This window comes from Lampris incognitus, chromosome 3 (genome assembly GCF_029633865.1).
Source record: "Lampris incognitus isolate fLamInc1 chromosome 3, fLamInc1.hap2, whole genome shotgun sequence".
Taxonomy (NCBI): Eukaryota; Metazoa; Chordata; class Actinopteri; order Lampriformes; family Lampridae; genus Lampris; species Lampris incognitus.
This window is the reverse complement of record NC_079213.1, coordinates 22,984,296-23,006,749: the sequence shown is the minus strand read 5'-3', so window position 1 is coordinate 23,006,749 and position 22,454 is coordinate 22,984,296. Positions and strand designations below refer to the sequence as shown.

General features: G+C 42.8%; 1 protein-coding gene across 1 annotated transcript in view; it reads left to right on the top strand.

Moving 5' to 3' along the window:
* The first annotated feature begins 2,940 nt into the window (after window positions 1-2,940).
* Window positions 2,941-22,454, top strand: part of gys2 (glycogen synthase 2) — a 40,502-nt gene continuing 20,988 nt past the window's right edge. The window contains exons 1-6 of the mRNA XM_056275744.1: window positions 2,941-3,030; window positions 4,274-4,455; window positions 6,661-6,852; window positions 8,066-8,251; window positions 19,854-19,998; window positions 22,086-22,203. Coding sequence (XP_056131719.1) covers window positions 4,345-4,455; window positions 6,661-6,852; window positions 8,066-8,251; window positions 19,854-19,998; window positions 22,086-22,203 — 752 coding nt within the window. The 5' untranslated portion in view covers window positions 2,941-3,030; window positions 4,274-4,344. The remainder of the gene's footprint in view (window positions 3,031-4,273; window positions 4,456-6,660; window positions 6,853-8,065; window positions 8,252-19,853; window positions 19,999-22,085; window positions 22,204-22,454) is intronic.

The window sequence follows — 22,454 nt, the reverse complement described above, 5'->3', positions numbered from 1 at the left end:
TTTCAACCACATCTCATATTCATATTCCTAGTTTAAATAACCACAACTCTCTTGACAACAGCAATCATGGGCCAGCCAAAGCCTTTTAGGAGCCCAATGAATTTGATTTTTCCCTTCCAACCCCACCCATTGGAGTCCCGTCACCTCTTTGTTATGCACATGACTGGACATGGCCACCTACACCCATTAGCCAAAACATTAAAACCACCTGCCTAATATTGTATAGGTCCTCCTCATGCCACCAAACCAGCTCTGAGCATCGAGGCATGGACTCCACAAGACCTCAGAAGGTGTCCTCTGGTATCTGGCACCAACATATTAGCAGCAGATCCTTTAAACCCTGTAAGTTGCAAGGTGGTACCTCCATGGATCAGACTTGTTTTTCCAGCACATTCCACAAATGTTTGATCAGATTGAGATCTGGGGAATTTGGGGGCCAAGGCAACACCTTGAACTCTTTGTCATGTTCCTCAAACCATTCCTGAACATTTTTGCAGTGTGGCAGGGCTCATTATCCTGCTGAAAGAGGCCACTGCCATCAGGGAATACTGTTGCCATGGAGGGGTGTACTTGGTCTGCAATGATGTTTAGGTAGGTGGTACATGTCAAAGTAACACCCACAGGAATGCCAGGACCCAAGGTTTCCCAGCAGAACATTGCCCAGAGCATCGCACTGTCTCCACCAGCTTGCTTTTTCCCATAGTGCATCCTGGTGCCATCTCTTCCCCAGGTAAACAATGCACACACACCTGTTTGTCCACATGAAGTAAAAGAAAACGTGATTCACCAGACCAGGCCACCTTCTTCCACTGCTCCATGGTCCAGTTCTGAGGCTCACATTCCCATTGTATGCACTTTCGGTGGTGGACAGGGGTCATCATGGGCACTCTGATTGGTTTGCAGCTACACAGCTCTGTACACAGCAAGCTGTGATGCACTGTGTGTTCTGACAACTGTCTATCATAACCAGCATTAACTTTTTCAGCAATTTGAGCTACAGTAGCTCTTCTGTAGGTTGTAATGAGATAATCAATGTTATTCACGTCAACTGTCAGTGGTTTTAATGTTTTGGCATAGTTTGCCTCCACCTTGGGCCAGCCCCGATTTCCTCTTGTTCTAGTCAATATACAGGGTCTCTTCGGTCATTCATTAATATTTCGCAATAATTTCCTCATAGTTGTGTTTACCAATGTGTTGTCTGCTCGTGCACACGAGTGGCTCTACCAGAACTTTCACCTTGACATCTTTGGACTTCAGCCTGATTCTGACAAATGATGCAAACCTTCCATTTTGAAACTTTCTCTTTTGCTGGCCTGGTGACAGGTTTATTGACAGTTGGTAGGCGGGGTTGGAAGGTCTTTTGGGTGGACACGATCACAGTCCTTCCCCTTATACCCTTTTATCTCATCTGACTGGGGCCGATTGAACTCCGGGAGGATCTGTCAAAGTTGTGTTAAGATAAAAGGCAGTTTCTCCCCCCCACTGTGCTCCTAGTCACAGCCTCCAGGACCTCAAAGCACCACACACATACACCCTCAGGTGCATGTTTGAAGGTTTATTAGACCTTTTCAGATATCCAGGTTACAGGTGGTGGACCAGTTAAACATCTCAAGATGCCTCTGTCCCGTTCCTTGTCCATGACGTCACTGAGTGGGGTGCTGCCGCAGTGGGATGAGGAAGACCTGCCAGTGGAGGACCTGCTGCTTTTTGAGGTGGCCTGGGAGGTCACCAACAAAGGTTGGACTCAACAAATGCTTACATTTCTATTATTACTCCTACCAATAATCTCAAGTATACTCGTGGCAGCATATACCTTGAGCATGGCAATGATACTGCCAAAAAAAGTTAGGGGTTTGATTCCCGCTGGGGCCCATTCGTATTGTAATTTGATACAGCCATTTCATGTACAGCGCTTTGTGTCCTTGGACAAGGAAAGTGCTATAGAAATGCAGTCACCTCAATTCATGCTTGAGAGTCACCTATTGGCTAGCTGTCTGGTTCCCTGGTGGAAGACATGTGTTGAAAGGGGCACTGGTGCAGCCAGAGATGCTTAGCTGCAAGAGGCCTTTAACTTAAAAAGTATACTTTGAAATCATACAAATTGCACACCCAAAGATGATAGTTACAATGACATGAAACAACCAGCTAACTTCTCAAATTTCATGATCTAGTAACTTTTGAAGCAGAGGTGACCCTGTATGCATAATAACAGTATGTGCATTTCATATATTGCTCTGTTATAGAAAAAGACTCGGTCACATTTAACGATTTACCCAAATACTGCAAGCTGAAAAATACTTTACTCACGAGTAAAACATGGGTTTTCAAACTGTATCAGTCATTGTTGTACAGACCGGTAAATCTTTGCCCCTAAAAGTGCAAATATTGAAGTGCAGTGTGAGTGAAGACATGGTATGTTGCCATCTGAAGAGTTAAATATTAAGCAACAGATAAGTCCTGAATCTGGACAGCAGATCTCTTACTGCATTGTCTTCTCAAATGGCATCTGTCTGCAAAACAGGATGAAACTTTATAATTTATAAACCTTGAAAGTGTTAATAAGTTGAGCAAAATGCAGCTGAGGGTTGGACGGTGGGCCTTTCTCCCCAACGCAATTCAAAGGCATTTAGTTAAATGACTTATGACATGTAGTGGTAGAATACTATAATGTTCCTCGATTACACCAAGCGGCACGCCATTTTAACTGACTGCAGTTCCCAAAATTCAGTTCAATGTCGCTTGAATGACGTAAGAAAACAGTCGTGGATCATGGCTTTTAACGCTATGACTTGTTATATTTGTTTCATTTGTGTATAACCAGCAAAATCGAAGTAATCGATTTCAATTTGAATTGCGCAAACATACATGAGATAAACGCTAGTCGACGACTACGTATAATACGTCACTTCCTGTGCACTTACGGCTTTCGTGGAAAAGCGCCGGATATGCTCAACATTCGACAAATAGGCAACTCTGCAAATCGAAGTTTTATTTTTTATTTTAATTTTCAACACGAATAACAATTAAAAGGTAACGTTCAACGTCGCTTTATTGGACATAAACAAAGGATACGGCACTAACTGGTTGCCAAACCTATCCTGTTTCTTAAAAAATGTGTGTTGCATCTAGTCCACATAGTTGTCCTGATAGGCCTTCCTGTATGTAATGTGGATGTGAATACCTCCAAAGACATGTTCGCTGCCTTGTGGCTCCAAAAAATGATGAATTCGGTCATTACAAATGCGGTCAATTGAGGTCGTAACTCTCTTATCTTACATCTGAAAAACATGGAAGAACACACAAATACATATATCTATTGTTCTGAACACCATTTTGTCATACAATGTGTTTGCTAATGCTCAAATTGGTGAATATCTCCTTTTGAAACAACAGACTGCCTATCTGTCAGTGCATCTCCTCCATAATACTCCGGAGAAGGTCTCTGAAGGCTTAATTTGCTGAAACATCCGTAATTCAACAATCCTTTGTTGCACAAACAGGCATGACAGACAATCACACTCCACACTCCATATTCTGCCAGGATAGAGTTTAACCACGAATGTATTTTAACAGAAAAATGATCATCCTTGTAGTATAGTGAATGCATATTGGTAAATGTGTATTGGTAAATGGGTGTCTGGTGTTGTCAGTAGTCACGTTGTTCCTCTAAAAACAGTCCAGAGGTTATACAGCTTCTTGGGTGTTTTCGCTTGCATTCGGGTATTATATAACACACTCTGTGTGTGTGTGTGTGTGTGTGTGTGTGTGTGTGTGTGTGTGTGTGTGTGTGTGTGTGTGTGTGTGTGTGTGTGTGTGTGTGGTGGTTTAGACGTCATACAGTCCACCCACCACATAAATATTTAACTGCTTGGAGCCAAATTTGAAGCTATCAGCAACGTATACACGTGTTTTGGTCAATGACGTCATCTCACCGTTATGAGTTGATTTGATATTCCATTTGAGCAAAACAAAAAACTGGTCGTCAATACAAAATATAGTAATACAAATACATACAAGCGCTGGGTGTATAAAATACATACAGAAGAGACATACAATACAGGACACACAAGTTCAATGGTAGAGAGGCATTGAAAAAGATGTTTTGCTACTTGTATGACTAAGCAGCATCATTATTATTTAAACAACACAACAAACCCAATACCTTTTAGTTTACCTTCTTACAGTTTTTCCTCATATGCCCAAACAGTTTGACTCAACTTTACAGTATTAACACATTATGTATCATGCTGATGCTACAGTTTGTTTCCTGCAGTGGGAGGTATCTACACCGTGATCCAGACCAAAGCGAAGATAACGGTGGATGAATGGGGGGAGAACTACTACATGATGGGCCCATACTTCGAACACAACTTCAAGACCCAGGTGGAGGGATGCGAACCCCCGAACCCTGCTGTCAGGAAGGCCATGGACGCACTGATTAACAATGGCTGTCAGGTGTGTGTGTGTGTGTGTGTGTGTGTATGTATACTGTTGTGTGTCTGTCATTCCTTCTATCTGTGTGATAGTTTTGGTTAAGTCTGAGTGCGTGTGTGTGTAACGTTATGTGTGTGTGATTCTTTCTGTCTGTGTGATAGAGTCGGTTAAATCTGTAGGTGTGTGTGTTTGTGTTTGTGGATACCATCAGCAATGTCAGACAACCAAGCACAAATTCTCACACAGTAAAATTGAGATCAAATTTCAAATAGTAAAATGACAAAATAATTGAATAATTAATTCAAATATAACAAACAATAAGTACATGATAGACGGGAGGCAGTCGAGTCTTTTGTGTACGACACACATGTTGGTCGTTAGATGATGCTCATGCACTGCAAATGCTGATGAATCCAGTGAAAGTAACAGAAAGACAGAAAAGCTGTCCAGCACAGCCACAAGATAGTAGAAATATACCACAGATGGGTTGTGTGTAGTAGGGTACTTTGGTTAGTGACCCCTCTGTAATGGAAAGATCACAAGTTTGAGTCCGGCAGCAGCCAGTGTGTGTTCTGTCGAAGTGCCTTTGAGCAAGACACTACCCCTCCATTATGTTGACTCATTACAGATTCTGTCATGTCATCGTATTTCCTCATTCTTTCATATTCTCTGAATTCCATTTTATTGAGGTCTCGTTTTTTTTAAAATTTCAATTAATTTATTTACTTTTGAATCTGTCATTTTTATTTTCTCTTAAGCCCAACCCCTTTACCCTATGTTTTTGTTCTATCTGTTTGGTTTCCCCTTTTATCATTGTCTTCTATCCATCTGTGCACAATCACATAATGTTAAGTGCAACGCATTGCATTCTAATATATATATGAAATGAGCTGTATCAATAATGTTTGATATTGATTGATTGAACACCTCCTTTACATTTCCCTTGATCATCAATTAAATGCCTATAATGTTTGCAAAGACATCAACGGTCACTGATTCAACTGCATTTTTTTAATAAAATTTATTTCTGATTTTTCCCTTTTTTCTCCCAATTTAGTGGCCAATCGATCCCTATTTTAATTCAAACACCCACCCTCGTACTTCATGCGTTCACCAACTGGATCTCTCCGGCCGGCAGTCTCGAAGGAGACCGCCTCCCCACTTTCGTGAAAAGGCGACTCCAGGCCGAACCACTGTTTTTTCTGACACACACAGAGACGCATTCACGTGACGAACACAAGCCGACTCCGCCCCCCTCCCGAAGACAGCGTTGCCAATTATTGCTGCTTCATCGAGTCCGGCCATAGTCGGATCTGACGAGACCGGGGTGCGAACCCCAGTCCCCAGTGGGCAACTGCATCGACACAAAGCTGATGCTTAGACCGCTACACCACCACGGACCCTAACTGCATTTTTTGAATGTCATTCATCTACTCATTCATTCATCTACTCATTCATTCATTCTCTTTACCATGTTATTCTAATTTAAGATGGGGGATTGGAAAAGTCTGAGGAATTGGTGCTTTTCCAACCAAGCATGGGGTGCAAGGTAGACAGATAGGATGCCCGGCCATCACAAACACATTTTCACCTACAGTATTTAGCAGGGTTGCACCAATATCACTATTTCACTGCTGATACCGATTCTGACTACCAATCTTCAAATATTGGCCCACACCAAGTACCAATCCAATCTGTTATTTTTGGGGTCACTATGGTCATTTGGGGTCAATGGGAAAAATACCTAAGATAGAATTAATTTTATTCCCCCAACATTAAAGAGATGCAGTCCTCCATGTGCTACAAATGCAGTAAATCAAGCCATTTTGCTTTTATTTATGACGTATCACTCGTGACTTCTGCTGTCGGATTTGAGTCTTGGGTAAAATCTTCAGTAATGGATATCGGATATCATGCCAATACCAGGCTAAAATGGAGAATCAGTATTGGTGAATCCCTTGTATTTAGGACCTTGGATTTACTTGACATGGACGTATTTTCACTGTGCAAAGAGGAGAAGAACATGCCACCTCCTCACAGAAGGGTTGGGATTGAACCCATCACCCTCTTACTGTGATGAAACACTGCTCACCACGGAGCCACTACATATTACACCATAGTGAAATTAGAGCGGGCAGATTACTGACCACAAATAAGAGATACAGATACGGATTATTTTTCTGTACTCAGCAGGTTGTGTCGGTCTGTGTTTGTTTTGTGCGTTAGGTCCATTTCGGCCGCTGGCTGATTGAAGGCAGCCCCTACGTGATCTTGTTCGACATCAGCTCGGCGGCCTGGAACCTGGACCGCTGGAAGGGAGACCTGTGGGACACCTCCAGTATCGGGCTGCCATTCGACGACCGAGAGGCCAATGACTCGCTCCTCCTGGGCTCCCTGGTCGCCTGGTTCTTCAAAGAGGTCTTCTTGTTGTTTACTATTCAGTGTAGAACGTTCAGTTCACTCCCATTTCAGTTCATAAAAAGGATTCACTCTCAGTTATTCAGTAATGGTAACGGGTATGATGATAGGCTGGATATTTTTCCGTGCCACCTTTTTGAACGATTAGGTAATGTGGTACAGTGGGTAGTTGTAAATAGTGACTAATAAATGGGTAATAGGGAACTAATAACACACTTGTTAACATTATCTGACAGCTTAAAAATATTAATAATAATTTCGCTAATCTAGAGTCTTCTTGCTTTTTTTTTTTAGTCTAAATTTAACCTCTTCCTAATAGCAATTGCCAGACTAGAGACCTAAGTATTTGGCCCAAATTTTTTTTTGGATTTTTTTTTCCTCCTGAGTTGTATCCGGCCAATTATCCCACTCTTCCAAGCTGTCCCGATCACTGTGCGACTCCCCCTGCAGATCCGGGGAGGGCTGCAGACTACCACATGCCTCCTCCAATACATGTGGAGTCACCAGCCACTTCTTTTCACTTGACAGTGAGGAGTTTCACAAGGAGGACTTAGCGCGTGGGAAGATCACGCTATTCCCCCCAGTTCCCCCTTCCGCCTGAACAGGCGCCCCGACCGAACAGAGGAGGTGCTAGTGCAGTGACCAGGGCACATACCCACATCTGGCTTCCCACCCACAGACACAGCTAGTTGCTTCTGTAGGGACACCCGACCAAGCCAGAGGTAACGCGGGGATTCAAACCCCGTGTCGGTAGGCAATGGAATAGACCGCCACGCCACCAGGATGCCCTATTTGGCCAAACTTTAACCATGTAGGACTTTGTGCCTTAACTTAAGCGTCAGGCTTATAATGCTATCATTAGAAATTATTAGTAGCTATAAGGCAGTTGTCAGTATTTGTCAGCTAATGTTAATAAGTGTGTTATAAGAGCTTATAAACACTCTATCACTCATTTATTAATCTCAATGTACAGCTACTCATTACAAAACGTAATCAAGAATTACATGTTTAAGATTTTCGGCCTTGAAAAATAAATGAGATCAAAGTAAGTAGAACTCAAACGTGATGCTCGTTTGTGTAAAACAGACTTCTGTTTGGATAAAACACACACAGGGTAACATTCGACACCTCATCAATAGAGCATGGCATGAGCTGATGTGATCACAGGGCAGCCGTAGCTTCTCAAACTGCCTCTCTGGTTTGTCATTCTCAGCTAACAGACCAGCTCGGAGACAAACCCAACGTCATCAGCCACTTCCACGAGTGGCAGGCGGGGGCAGGACTCATCCTGTCCCGGTCCCGGAAGATTCCCATGGCCACTGTGTTTACCACCCATGCTACGTTGCTAGGACGCTACCTGTGTGCTGGGAATGTGGACTTCTACAACAACCTGGATAAGGTGAAGGAAGATCTCTGAACATACAGACTCACATGTATTCATGCAGCAGTACAACGTTAGAATGATCAATTACACATACATTTGGAGGAGGAGCATGACCATGCAGCCTCCCACACACGCAAACATGGGGGTGTATACTTACACACATGCACACACGCACACACAAGTGTGCACACACAGACATCCATGTTCTCTTATTCTGCTATCCGTTAATTTTTTTCTCATGCATATGCACACACAAACAAATACGCGCGTACACACATGTACACCAATGCAAACATACACATATACACTTTTTGTCTTGTAAATCTTACATTTTCTCAAGATTCAAGAAAATTCAAGGTTCTAGCAACTTTACTACCACACAACCAGGTTGGTGATATTTGTTTACGGCACAGCATGGTAGCTCCATGTTAACATACCCAATTTACATCCAGCCATCCATCCATCCATTATCCAAGCCACTTATCCTAACTAGGGTCGCGGGATGCTGGAGCCTATCCCAGCAGTCATTGGGCGGCAGGCGAGGAGACATCCTGGACAGGCTGTCAGTCCATCACAGGGCCGACACGTTCACTCCTAGGGACAATTTAGTATGGCCGATTCACCTGACCTACATGTCTTTGGACTGTGGGAGGAAACCAGAGCACTCGGAGGAAACCCATGCAGATGTAACCTGCACGACAGGGGAATGGGCCTATGCTTGCGCAGGGACAGTTTACAGTCTAATGTCTAAGTTCAGTGGAGATTGGTGTAGGTTTTTTTCTAGACCGGATTCTAGTACTCACCCCAAAGACAACACACACACTCGTGGGTATAGTTTACAATAAAAAAAACAATTTATTTCAACAGTTCAAAGTAAAGTTATTTCAATATCAATACTAAATTAGATGTGTTATATATATATATATATATATATACACTACCGTTCAAAAGTTTGGGATCACCCAAACAATTTTGTGTTTTCCATGAAAAGTCACACTTATTCACCACCATATGTTGTGAAATGAATAGAAAATAGAGTCAAGACATTGACAAGGTTAGAAATAATGATTTGTATTTGAAATAAGATTTTTTTTACATCAAACTTTGCTTTCGTCAAAGAATCCTCCATTTGCAGCAATTACAGCATTGCAGACCTTTGGCATTCTAGCTGTTAATTTGTTGAGGTAATCTGGAGAAATTGCACCCCACGCTTCCAGAAGCAGCTCCCACAAGTTGGATTGGTTGGATGGGCACTTCTTTGAGCAGATTGAGTTTCTGGAGCATCACATTTGTGGGGTCAATTAAACGCTCAAAATGGCCAGAAAAAGAGAACTTTCATCTGAAACTCGACAGTCTATTCTTGTTCTTAGAAATGAAGGCTATTCCATGCGAGAAATTGCTAAGAAATTGAAGATTTCCTACACCGGTGTGTACTACTCCCTTCAGAGGACAGCACAAACAGGCTCTAACCAGAGTAGAAAAAGAAGTGGGAGGCCGCGTTGCACAACTGAGCAAGAAGATAAGTACATTAGAGTCTCTAGTTTGAGAAACAGACGCCTCACAGGTCCCCAACTGGCATCTTCATTAAATAGTACCTGTTAGAGCCTGTTTGTGCTGTCCTCTGAAGGGAGTAGTACACACCGGTGTAGGAAATCTTCAATTTCTTAGCAATTTCTCGCATGGAATAGCCTTCATTTCTAAGAACAAGAATAGACTGTCGAGTTTCAGATGAAAGTTCTCTTTTTCTGGCCATTTTGAGCGTTTAATTGACCCCACAAATGTGATGCTCCAGATACTCAATCTGCTCAAAGAAGTGCCCATCCAACCAATCCAACTTGTGGGAGCTGCTTCTGGAAGCGTGGGGTGCAATTTCTCCAGATTACCTCAACAAATTAACAGCTAGAATGCCAAAGGTCTGCAATGCTGTAATTGCTGCAAATGGAGGATTCTTTGACGAAAGCAAAGTTTGATGTAAAAAAAATCTTATTTCAAATACAAATCATTATTTCTAACCTTGTCAATGTCTTGACTCTATTTTCTATTCATTTCACAACATATGGTGGTGAATAAGTGTGACTTTTCATGGAAAACACGAAATTGTTTGGGTGATCCCAAACTTTTGAACGGTAGTGTATATATATATATATATATATATATATATATATATATATATATATATATATATATATATATATATATATATTTTACTCTATTATACTTTTTAAAAGTTCTTCCTAATATTCTATTTATTGTCTATATCTATCTATATTCTATTTTATACCCTTCTAATATATTACTTATGCAGCCATATTCTACACTAACAAATTAAAGAAAATAATCCAAAATAAAGTATGAGTGCACTCAAAGAAAATAATAAAGAAAAGAAAAGGGGGAATGATTCAGTCTTCCAATCTGTGCAAGGTGCAATGTCCAGATCCTACCACAATCACAGGGGCAAGTTAATGTAGAGGCGATGATGATGAATCCAAATCCAGGGCGATGATGGGGGCAATCCAAAGGGGGTATCCAAGGGTTCCAAAAGGGTGTAGCAAGGGGGGTTGTTCGGGGTACTAAAAAACCAGTCTGCACAAAATTGTACAGATTCCTTATTAATTGCAATCTCTATCAAACAATTACAAACAAAATAAAAATACCCAAATCTAGAGTCAATTCTCAGAATTAAATCATTTCCTACATATAACTAATATGCGGCTGAATGACAACAGCCTATTGCTGTAAGAACAGTTAAAAACAATGTCATCGCAGCCAGGCTGCGGCACTATCAACGTGAATTCACGTCTAGCTGGCTGCTATGGGTTCCATGCATGCCATGTAGCCCGAGTTGGCTCGGTGGCTAGTGGCAACTGGAGCTTACAGTTTTTTTTAACAACAAGCATATTATTATATTAAAATGTCTAACATTCCTACATCAAATAAACCCTATGGACCGGGTGTCCTGACTGGTTTTAAAGCTCTGAATCATATGGGAACTGCTAAGGATCATAGATATACGTTTTAGCTGGGTTAGCTTAGCTTAGCAACCAATGGAAAATTGTCAGTCTTTAGATTTCAAGATTTTAAACTCTTATCTCACCAGGATTCCAGCAGCGTACAAAACACAAGAGAAAAGAGTCTTCCTTCTTCCTTCAACGGGAGATCATCTGTCTTTGGATAAAATCAAGATATCCTACGTAAATGGCTATGATTACATGGAACACAGAAAGCTGTTTACTTTTTAGCTTTGGCTAGCGGCTCACCAAGGAAGCTTCGTGGGAGGGATCTTTTTTGTCGTAGTTCAAATGTCCTGTAGCTCAAATATCCGTAGTTCAAATATCAATAATTCAGGTATCCATAGTCAAAGTTGTCCGTATTTCTAAATATCCGTATTTCTCTTCTCTATTGTCGACGGTTGTTTGCATGGTTTAAACTCTGTAGCTCGTGTGCCTCCTAGAGGCTACTCGTGGAACTTACATACGTCACAGGGTACATGTAATCATGTGGGTTACATTCTCCCCCTCTAAACCGCATCAGTCTCTGCATGCGTCTAAACACTGTATGGTCTTGCAGAGGGCACTCTAGAAGAATCAGGGACATTTCTGCCCAAACTTTCGAAAAATGAGGCCATGGCTAGGACTAAAGGTCTTCCTAGTTCACCATAACAGAGTCTCTCAGGGGGATGTCTTTCTCTGATAGATCTTCTGATCGGTTCGCTCTCAGACGGGTTTCCGTCAGACAGGTCAGCCTGGCCTGTCACACCAGTGGGCGGTGCACTCTCGGGTTCAAGTGGGTTGTTTTCAGGTGAACGTCCTTCAATAGGTCCAAATTGAGGTACAACAGTAGTAGATGATGCGGGGTCTCCCTCAGGTAAGTGTCTTCGAACAGGTTGAGAGAATTCATCTGTGACTACTTCTGTGTCACGCCCAATTGGTTTCTTTTCAAGTAACTGATTGTGAACAGACTCAGGGGTATGGGGTACTTCACTAAGGAGTGGACTATCAGATTGGGAGAACTCCAACGGACTTGGATTCAACCCGACTGGGTTCAACAGTTCCGTGGCACGTGCTAGAGGGGTGGCCTGTGTGGTTGTCCTAATGCTTTGGGGAAACCTTGTGGAGATCTGTGGATAGCAATCCTCATCCTCGTCACTGCTGGGCATATCTGGGTCAACAATATTGTTGTGCCTGGTCTGCTGCGAGACTGTTTCCCTGCGTCTCAGCCTCCTTGTTGGTAAGTTTGTGTCAGGTTCTGAGACTTTATCTGTAACAGGTAGAAAGCCGCAGGGCAGAAGAAGGTCTCTGTGAAGGGTACGGTGTGGACAATCACCCTGTTCTTGCTTGACGACATACACTGGGCCATCTCCCATCCTCTTCACCACAGTATGGACTTCCTTTTCCCATCTTTCCGCAAGTTTATGTTTTCCTCTTAAATTGACATTCTTCACCAGGACTCTATCTCCGGTAACAAGTTCTGCGGCTCTGATCTTTTTATCAAACCTGGCTTTATTCTTCTCTCCCATCTTCTTAGAGCTTTCAGAAGCAAGTGCATAGCTGTCTTGGAGGCGCTGTCGAAGATGTTTAACATACTCTGAATGCGACTTGAATCCAATTTGGTCTGGTGTAAGGCCTAGAACCAGATCAATGGGTAGTCTTGGCTGTCTACCAAACAACAATTCATATGGAGAGTAGCCTGTGGTGTAATTTTTCGTGCAATTGTATGCATGGACTAGCGGTTTGACAAAGTCCCTCCAATGATATTTATCCTTGTCTTCTAGTGTCCCGAGCATGCTGAGAAGGGTCCTGTTAAATCTCTGGACAGGGTTTCCACGTGGATGGTATGGCGTGGTTCTGATCTTTTCGGTTCCAATCAGACAGCACAACTCCTTGATGGTGTGGGATTCAAAATCTCTCCCCTGGTCACTGAGAAGGCGACTTGGAAAACCATACTGTACAATGAAGTTTTCCCACAGTGTTTTGGCAACCGTATTCGCCTTTTGGTCTTTCGTGGGGATGGCAACGGCAAACTTGGTGAAGTGATCCGTGATGACGAGGATGTTTCTAGTGTCCTTACTATCAGGCTCAATACAGAGGTAATCCATACACACCAGTTCAAGGGGATAACTGGTCTGTATATTCTCCATATGAGCAGCATGCTGGGAATTGGCTTTCCGCCTCACGCATCTTTCACAAGTCCTACACTTCTGTTCAACAGACTGAAACATCTTTGGCCAGAAAAATCTGGAACGAACAAGATGAAGGACACGCTGAGCGCCAAGATGACCGACTTCATCATGAAGGCCTTGCAATGCTCTTTCTCTGTGGCTACTAGGCAGCACCAGCTGATAGATCTGATTCCCACGATCAAGACATTTCCTGAACAGTACTCCATCTATAAGCTCTAGTCTATTCCATTCTCTAAGGAGCAGCTTGACTTCTGACAGTTCAGAGGACATCTCTTGAAAAGTGGGTTTTCGGTTTCCTTGAATGAAACTGATCACACGTCTGATAGATGGATCCTGTCTTTGAGACTGATACCAGTCATTGTGAGTCATTCCAGGGAGGGTGCCTTGTCCAGAGAACACAAAGTCATCAGGGATGGCAGAAGCATCTAAAGCTAAGGATTCAGCAAGAATGGGGAGTTCTGGCTGCAAATAGTCAGCCAAAGTGGTCACAGAGTGGCGTTGACATAAAGCAGACAGCATGTCACCAGAAACAGTTTTGCTTTCTCCATCCAAAACCCTTTGCTTCAGCTCTTCTATCCTCGCTTTCTCCTGCTTGAACTCCTCATCTTCTTCTGACGGACTCTGGGGTCTTCTGGACAACCCATCGGCATCTTGATTGCTGATCCCAGCCCTATACTTTATGGTGAATCTGTAGGTTGACAGAGCGGCTAACCAGCGATGTCCTGCTGCATCAACCTTTGCTGTGGTCAACACATAAGTTAGGGGGTTATTGTCTGTTAAAACCTGAAATTCTGTTCCATAGAGGTAATCATGGAATTTCTCACAGATGGCCCATTTCAAGGCGAGGTACTCTTGCTTGTGGGCAGGATAGTTTTGTTCACTTCTGGATAGTCCTCTGCTGGCATAAGCTACAACCCTCAGCTTCCCATCGTGTTCCTGATAGAGTGCAGCACCGAGACCATCGCGGCTGGCATCAGTATGCAGGACGTAAGGAAGATTGGGATTGGCGAAGGCAAGAACAGGGGCCGAAGTCAGTTTATCTATGAGAGTTCTAAAAGCAACGTCACACTCTTCAGTCCACTCATTTCCAAAAGGTAAGGTGGGATTGATGGAAGTCTTGACCCTGTCCTTCTTGTAAATCTTCCCTCTTTTCCTTGGAGCAACATAGCCAGCAGTTAGAGCATTCAATGGCTTTGCTATTTTAGAGTACCCTTCCACAAAACGTCGGTAATATCCAGCAAATCCTAGGAAGCATTTGAGCTCTTTTCTGTTGGTGGGTTGAGGCCATTCTCTCAAAGCAGAGACTTTGCTTGGATCTGTGTGGACTCCATTGGCATCTACAACATGGCCAAGGTATTTAACAGAAGTCTGGAAAAAATGGCATTTTTCAGGGGACAACTTTAGGCCATAGTCTTTGAGCCGGTTCAACACTTTCATCAATCTGGCCTCGTGCTCTTCTAGTGTGTCAGAGAAGACAATCAGGTCATCCAGAAATACTAGTACTTCATTGAGATGCAGGTCTCCAACACATTTCTCCATCAGTCTCTGAAAGGTGCTTGGTGCATTTGTCACACCTTGGGGCATACGATTAAACTCATAGAAGCCTAGAGGGCAGACAAAAGCGGTCTTGTGCTTATCTTCCTCTGCAACTTCTACTTGATAGTAGCCTGACTTCAGATCCATGACAGAAAACCATTTGGCTCCACTAAGAGCAGAGAAGGTGTCTTCGATGTTGGGGAGAGCATAGGCATCTTTGATCGTTCTCATGTTCAGCTTCCTGAAATCTATGCAGAGTCTTATTGCACCATTCTTCTTCTTGACAACTACAATGGGGGAAGCAAATGGAGACTCTGACTCGCGAATAATTCCAGCGTCTAGCAGCTCTCTTAGGTGTTGTTTGACAGCTTCTCTGTCAGAGGGATGAATGGGTCTGGGTCGCTCTCTAAAAGGGGCCTCATCCTGGAGTCGGATGCGATGTTTTACTGCAGTCGTATGACCATGAGACAAGTCATCAACAGCAAACACCTCTGGCATGCTGTTCAGCTGGTGTGTGATCCGTTTTTTCCACTCTTCTGGAATGGGGGAATCTTCCAAATCAAAGTTGGTGGTGTTACTCTGAGACTGAGGGATGTCAGGCACAGTCATATTTTGGGATTCAGACGGCATCACATACTGTGCTACCATCATTTCAGCTATCACTTGCCTTGGATGCAGTGTGACACTACGATCAGTCACATTTCTGAGAATGACAGGAATCTTGTTTAAAGATCGAAGTGGAGTTTCTATCAAGGAATTTTCAACGAACACTCCACCAGGTAAGGAAACGGTTTCAGGGGATTCGACCACGAAAAGGGAACGTGGGAAATGTTTCTTCACTCTGACATCTCCAAAGACAGACACTTTTCTTCCTGGTGGAATGGTGACAGGATGAAGTCCATGCAACTTAACATGATTGGCTGAAATCTCTTCCTGATGACTTAGGGCAACATGCTGGAACAGCAAGATACAGTCACTATTGATATTGGGCCTTTGTAAGAATTCTCTTCCATGCTTTTCTATGCCACCTTCATATAATCTGTCAAGGACATTGGTTCCAATCAATAGGGGAATCTGAGTGTTAAAATGGCAATTTGGCACAATGAGAACTAATGAAGAGACCTGTTCAGCTACGCCAGTGATGCTGCTGGGAAGGAGATGAGGGCTTGGATATAACCCTGGTAAGGAACATGTTGGCCACCTGCACCTTCTATCTGGAAAAGAGTCTGAATGGGCTGGATGGGGAGGAACGATAAGTGGTTCAAGTAGAATGTCTCTGAAATGGTTGTTACTTGGGAACCGGTGTCAAGGATTGATTCACATTCTATTCCTTCAATGGAGACAGATGCAGTGCAGCGTGGCCCTACAAGTTCACAGGGTAGGGATTGGCTATTTTGGTATCTTTGTCTGTATCTATTTTTTCTTGTCTGGGTTCTATTCATAATATCATTAATGGGTTTGGGACTCTTATGCTGGTACTTAGCTCCTGAACGTCCCGAAACAGGAGCTGCTACTAGTTTAAAGGCATGGAGGTGAGGGTATGCGTATTCCTGTGAGCTTCACGTTTTTGTCTCAGCTTGGTGTTCTTTTGATGGACAAGAGCGGGGTTGGGGGCACTCACACAGTGGGCAGCAATGTGACCATCTCCACCACATTTAAAGCAGAACCATGGCTTGGGAAAACGAGGCGTGTAAATTCGAGGTGTGGAGGCATTCATGACCATGCAGCTGGTTTCAATCTGAGTTCTGTTTGGCTGTGGTTTTTCCTTGATGGACAGGGTTGCAATTTGTTTCTTTAACTCAGCTACCTCATCGCGGAGTTTCTGTGTGTCTTCATTTTTGTTTTCGGCTGGGGCTTCGATTCCATAAACAGTGTGGGCATGCACTGAAGCTTTTGAGCTCCCTAGATGTTTCTTCATCCTATCTAGTTTAGCTGAACGACGGCCTTCTTCTGTCCTAAGCTGATGAAGCAATTCAGGAAATGAGGGTGGGCTATTTTTTTTCTGTTCAAGCTGAAGACCTAAAATCAACGAGTGGTCCCAGCATCCTCTGCAGAACTGTCTTATTAAGTGTTTTTCTGAATCTACAAGTGAAGCTCCCCCTCTAGAGATGACTTTAGTGAGGAGGGTCTGAGGTCTGAATAAATAATCAGATGGCTTCTCTCCAGAATTCTGGTTTGCACTCAAGAATGCAGCAAAAAGCTCTTCTCCATCTTCTACGACTCCAAAGGCTGATTCGATGTGGTTTACGTACGCAACAGGGTTTGCATTGACACCAACTGGTTTCACCATGTCAGAAGCTGGACCAACCAAACTCTCTAGAACCTTTCTGATTTTTTGTGAATCGGTGACATAGGTGTCACTTAGAAGCAGCTCAATTTGAGTTCTCCAAGCTTCATAATCTACTTCCCCATTTGGCTTTGGAAGCCTACCTGAGAAGGTTCGAATTTTACTTGGGCTACTGTATGGTTGTGTTGACTCATTCTTAATAACATGTTCTACTACTACGTTCTGGATGCTCGGGGGATTAATGATGTCTTCTTCAAGGCTCATTGAATTACGCATGGATGAGTGTGTGGTTGGAGCACGGTGAATGTCAGATATAGATGGCCGTCTGTTACATTCTTGGGTCATGCTAGGCGTGTGCTCAACATCAATGCTAGGCTTAGTGTCTTGCATAGGGCTGTGTTCCGGTAAAGACGTGTTGTCAGTTTTCTGTGATGCTGTAGACCGAATGCGCCTCAGTTCATTTTCTAAGATGGAGGCATAGCCTGACATGGCACTACCACCAATAGCGCTGAGTTCTTCGAGATATTGCTGGGCTAAGTCTTTGCCTATTTCCTCTTGACATATTTGTCTAATTGTTCTGACATTCCATAGAGTAGTTGGATCAACAGGGCTAGGTATAAGGCCAAGGGTATCTGGGGTTATCCTGGTGATTGACTTTTCACACTCAAATTCTATTATTACTCTACCATTAGGTTGGTTGAGCTCATCCACAACTCTGATGCAGGATGAGATCTTCCCATGTTGTTCGAAGAAGCTTATTATCGTTTCGGCAGAGCTCATTTCATTGACACCTTCAACTAATAAGCAGTTTTGTCCATGGACTTTATACTGATTGCAAAGATCCATATTGACTGTGTTATTTTCAAAATAAAAAAATATATAATCAAGTATTTTATAGAGAGGTGTGGTCAGTGGGGTAGTATATGGCCTGAAACGCTAATTAACCAATCTCCTGGCTGGCTCGCCAACTTTCTGTAACCTGCACGACAGGGGAATGGGCCTATGCTTGCGCAGGGACAGTTTACAGTGGGTGTTGAGCAGGAGGTTGTTATTATTGCACCTCTATCAAACATGCACTTAAACACACACACAATGTGCTTCCTGTTTTCCATTTGCGCATGTAGAGGATTACACATATACAGACACATGCACACAAACACACACACACACACTCAACCTCTACATCATGTTCGCATAAAGCAGTGCGCCCCAAAACGCAGCCTCTTTAGAGTTACTTAGAGCATCATTAGCGATGTTGTGATGCATCAGAAAGGGTCAACCTCAGCCCGCTGCCGTTTGTAATTGGGCTTCCTCTTAACACAGTCAAAAGGTCAGCACAGACCTAAAGGCCACTCACACCTGGGCTGGGTAATTGACAGCCTGTTGTTTCACACTAGAAGAAGGTGTTTCTATCCCCTGGGCTCAAACATATACATGACGTCATGAGGAAGTGCAAAGCTATCAAGCGCTTTGGCGGAGTGCATTTTCTGCCCTTGTTGCTTCTGTCATCGATCAAGATGGACAATGATGACAGGGTTGGGTAAAGACAAATGAACTGAAAAGACAACAATAACCTGATTAAATATATGATTATCTGATTAAATGTTAAATTACATTTACATTTAGGCATTTAGCAGATGCTTCTGGCTAAAGCGCCTTATAAGAGAGGTAAGCAGTTAGCAGATGAATTCAAATGTTACCTACTGGCATCATAGAGCACTACATGGTAATCTATATAATAATATGGTGAAATATATAATAATTTGGTTAAATACATGTCAAAGAAATCAAGTACTGTAATTGTTGTGATAATTACACTGGGATACTTGACGATGACTCGACGTGGTGTCAGTTCGAAAACAGTGAACAGAGATTAGACAAGGTAACGTGTAATTTAATGGAAACTATCACTCTATCGTCATATTTTTTTTTCATGGATGTACTTTTTCCAGTTCTAAGGATTTATCTATGGATTGATGCAGTCTCACACACACACACACACACAAACAGAAGAATCTATTGGAGTCACTTAAAACATAGGATAGATTCGGTGATTACTCTGGCAATCATACATGTACCCTGGCTCTGCTGAATGACGGAAGCTAAGCAGGTGTGGGCTTGGCTAGTACTTGGATGGGAGACCCCTTGAGAAAATGTGTTGCTGCTGGAAGTGGTGTTGGTGGCCTTCCCTCTGGTCCTAATAAAACAACAAAAAAATCCCAATGCCTCAGTGCAGTGTCAGGGACACAGTGTTGTAGGAGATGCCATCCTTCAGATGAGATGTCCTGACTCACTGTGGTCATTGAAGATCCCATGGAACTTATCACAAAGAGTAGGGGGTTCCCCGGTGTCCTGGCAAAATTTCCAAGCTGGCTCTCTCCATCTGGCCACCTAATCACCCCCAGTGTAATTGTCTCAATGATTCCCCCCTCTCCACCTCAAGCTGATGTGTGGTGAGCGTTCTGGTGCAAAATGGCTGCCGTGCATCACCCAGGTGGGTGCTACACATTGGTGGTGGTTGAGGTGAGGCTTTGGGTATCTAGATAAGGCGCTATATAAATGTAATCTGTTATTATTATAATTAACATTCCAACTTGTATTGCTTTGTGTCGTAGTTCAACGTTGACAAGGAAGCGGGTGAAAGGCAAATCTATCACCGTTACTGTCTGGAGAGAGCAGCCGTCCACTGCGCCCACGTTTTCACCACTGTCTCACAGATCACTGCCGTGGAGGCCAACCACATGCTGCAAAGAAAACCAGGTGAGGATGGCTTTCAGTCGCATTACAGATCACCCTTACAGTGTTTTCTAGGGCTGGGGATGGGGTTGATTTAAGGTGACACAAAACCATAACGAATTTGATAGATTTCCCCCTGAATCACAACTTTGAGGAGGTTTGATGTAACAATCAGTACATTTCTGAATGTTTGCATTTGAATCGTTTGAGTATTTTTGCAGCATACTCATGTTTTAAGCTTTTGTAACATATGAGGCTTCAAATAAATGCATTTAGTTGTACTTTTTCTTTGGATTGTTGTAGTTTTCACATTTTACTGTGGATAAGAGGGGATGAAGCCTTAAAAAATGGTAATGGGGGCGTCCGGGTAGTGTAACGATCTATTCCGTTGCCTGCCAACATGGGGATCGCCAGTTTAAGTCCCTGTGTTACGTCCCTACAGACACAGTTGGCCATGTCTGCGGGTGGGAAGCCGGATGTGGGTATGTGTCCTGGTCAGCCTGTTCGGGGGGGGGGGGACTGGGGGGAATAGCGTTATCCTCCCATGCACTACGTCCCCCTGGCTAAACTCCTCACTGTCTGGTGAAAAGGAGCGGCTGGCGACTCCACATGTATCAGAGGAGGCATGTGGTAGTCTACAGCAACCGGGATGGCTCGGAAGAGTGGGGTAATTGGGCGGATACAATTGGGGAGAAAAAGGGGGGTGGTGGTAATATCAAATCACAAGATGTATATTTTAGTAATATTTGAAATTGACACTAATATATCATTGTAATATCGAATGTAGAGGGTTCCCAGTCCTAGTGTTTACGATTGTAGATGGCAATAACACGTAGTTTTCTATGCGTTTGTAGTTAAATTTCATTCATATGCCATTTTACATAGGAATAAGCTGGTTTGTTTTATGTAAAGATACCCTGATGACTCCGTGGATTAGAAAGGACACTTACATACATTATTGATTGTTCTTCTTACCTCTTCTGTGGGACAGTTTGAACTGCTTCCATGTGGACACCAGCTCAGAGTGTCTAAACTGAGAGTACAAAAGCCGAGGACTCATTATTTTGAATTTCTCGTTGACCGGCAGTTATTTATTGAACCCTGACAAACTATTGATGCCCGGTCTTGTTTTATCAATTGATGTTGGTCTAAACAGCAAATAGGGTTGTGGCATTCTCTTTAATATTTTTTTTTTTATAAATTTATTTCTGGTTTTTCCCTTTTTCTCCCAATTTAGTTGCCAATCAATCCCTATTTTAGATCAATCTCTAATATTTTTTAATGGGCTTTTATGTTGAGTTACGTTGATTGATTTAACTTTTTTGTTGTCTGTTTTTAATGTAAATCCTTTCAGAAAAAGGATTCAACTTTACTCCACCGCCATTGAAATCGGACTGAAATTAGAAATCAGATTTAACTTTTTGTATCTAAAAACGTTGAACATGGCGAAATAAAACATTCAGCAACAATTCTGAATTTATGAATTATTAATATTGTGGGTTTTTTTATGCCTTTATCCATAGTAGTTTTAATTTGTATGAGGCACTATGAGGGAGTGGTCTCGTCCTTATTGATCTGTTGAGCTGACCTTTGAGTGACAACTACACGCAAGGGTTGGTGGGAAGGGTGGGCGGGGTTTCGTGTTGTGATTTGATCTGATTGGCTGCAGTAAATGAAAATCACCGTGTCAAATGACACGATGAATAACGGGGGAAAAAAAACCTTGGATGAGAAAAACTGAACTAGTGAGAGCTCTTGTAAAAAGAGAAAACTAGAAAAACTGAACTCTACCTTTCAAACGATAAGCTATATTTGCTTCAGTAGAAAGAGAGTACAAAGTGCATGACTATTAATAAGTGGTGTTTGAAAATATTCGTGTTTTGATTTTTGATGCCAATTTGAAAGCTTAGGGCATTCAAATCATTGCTCAAGAGCCTACTAGTTTTTGCTGCCGTGCACTATACCAGCTGATCTTTTTGAGACCCCCTAGTCTAGTTAAAGGTTTGCTACCCAGCTAAACCAGCTGTTTGGAATGAAAACCTGCACATAATTGACTGAAGGTTGGTGACTGCCACAAAATAGGCCTTTCCTCTGCTGTGTTGATGTTGTAGATGTGATAACTCCCAACGGGTTGAATGTGAAGAAGTTCTCAGCGATGCATGAATTCCAGAACCTGCACTCCACCAGCAAGGCCCGCATCCAGGAGTTCATCAGAGGACACTTCTATGGGTGGGTGGGGTTCGGTGAAAAGCTATCATTTATTATTTATTTATATTGATCATTTATTTATATTTATTATCATTTATGTGCATTGTCACAAGAGAGTCATCAATTAGCAGATCATTTCACGCGATACCTCGTCAACCCCACTTAGGGAACCACTGCCGTGTACCATGTGTACCACTAAAGCACATACTGGGATGCTGCAGACCATAGCAAAAGCAAATATGATATGTAGTGAGTTTCCTTTTATGCTTCCA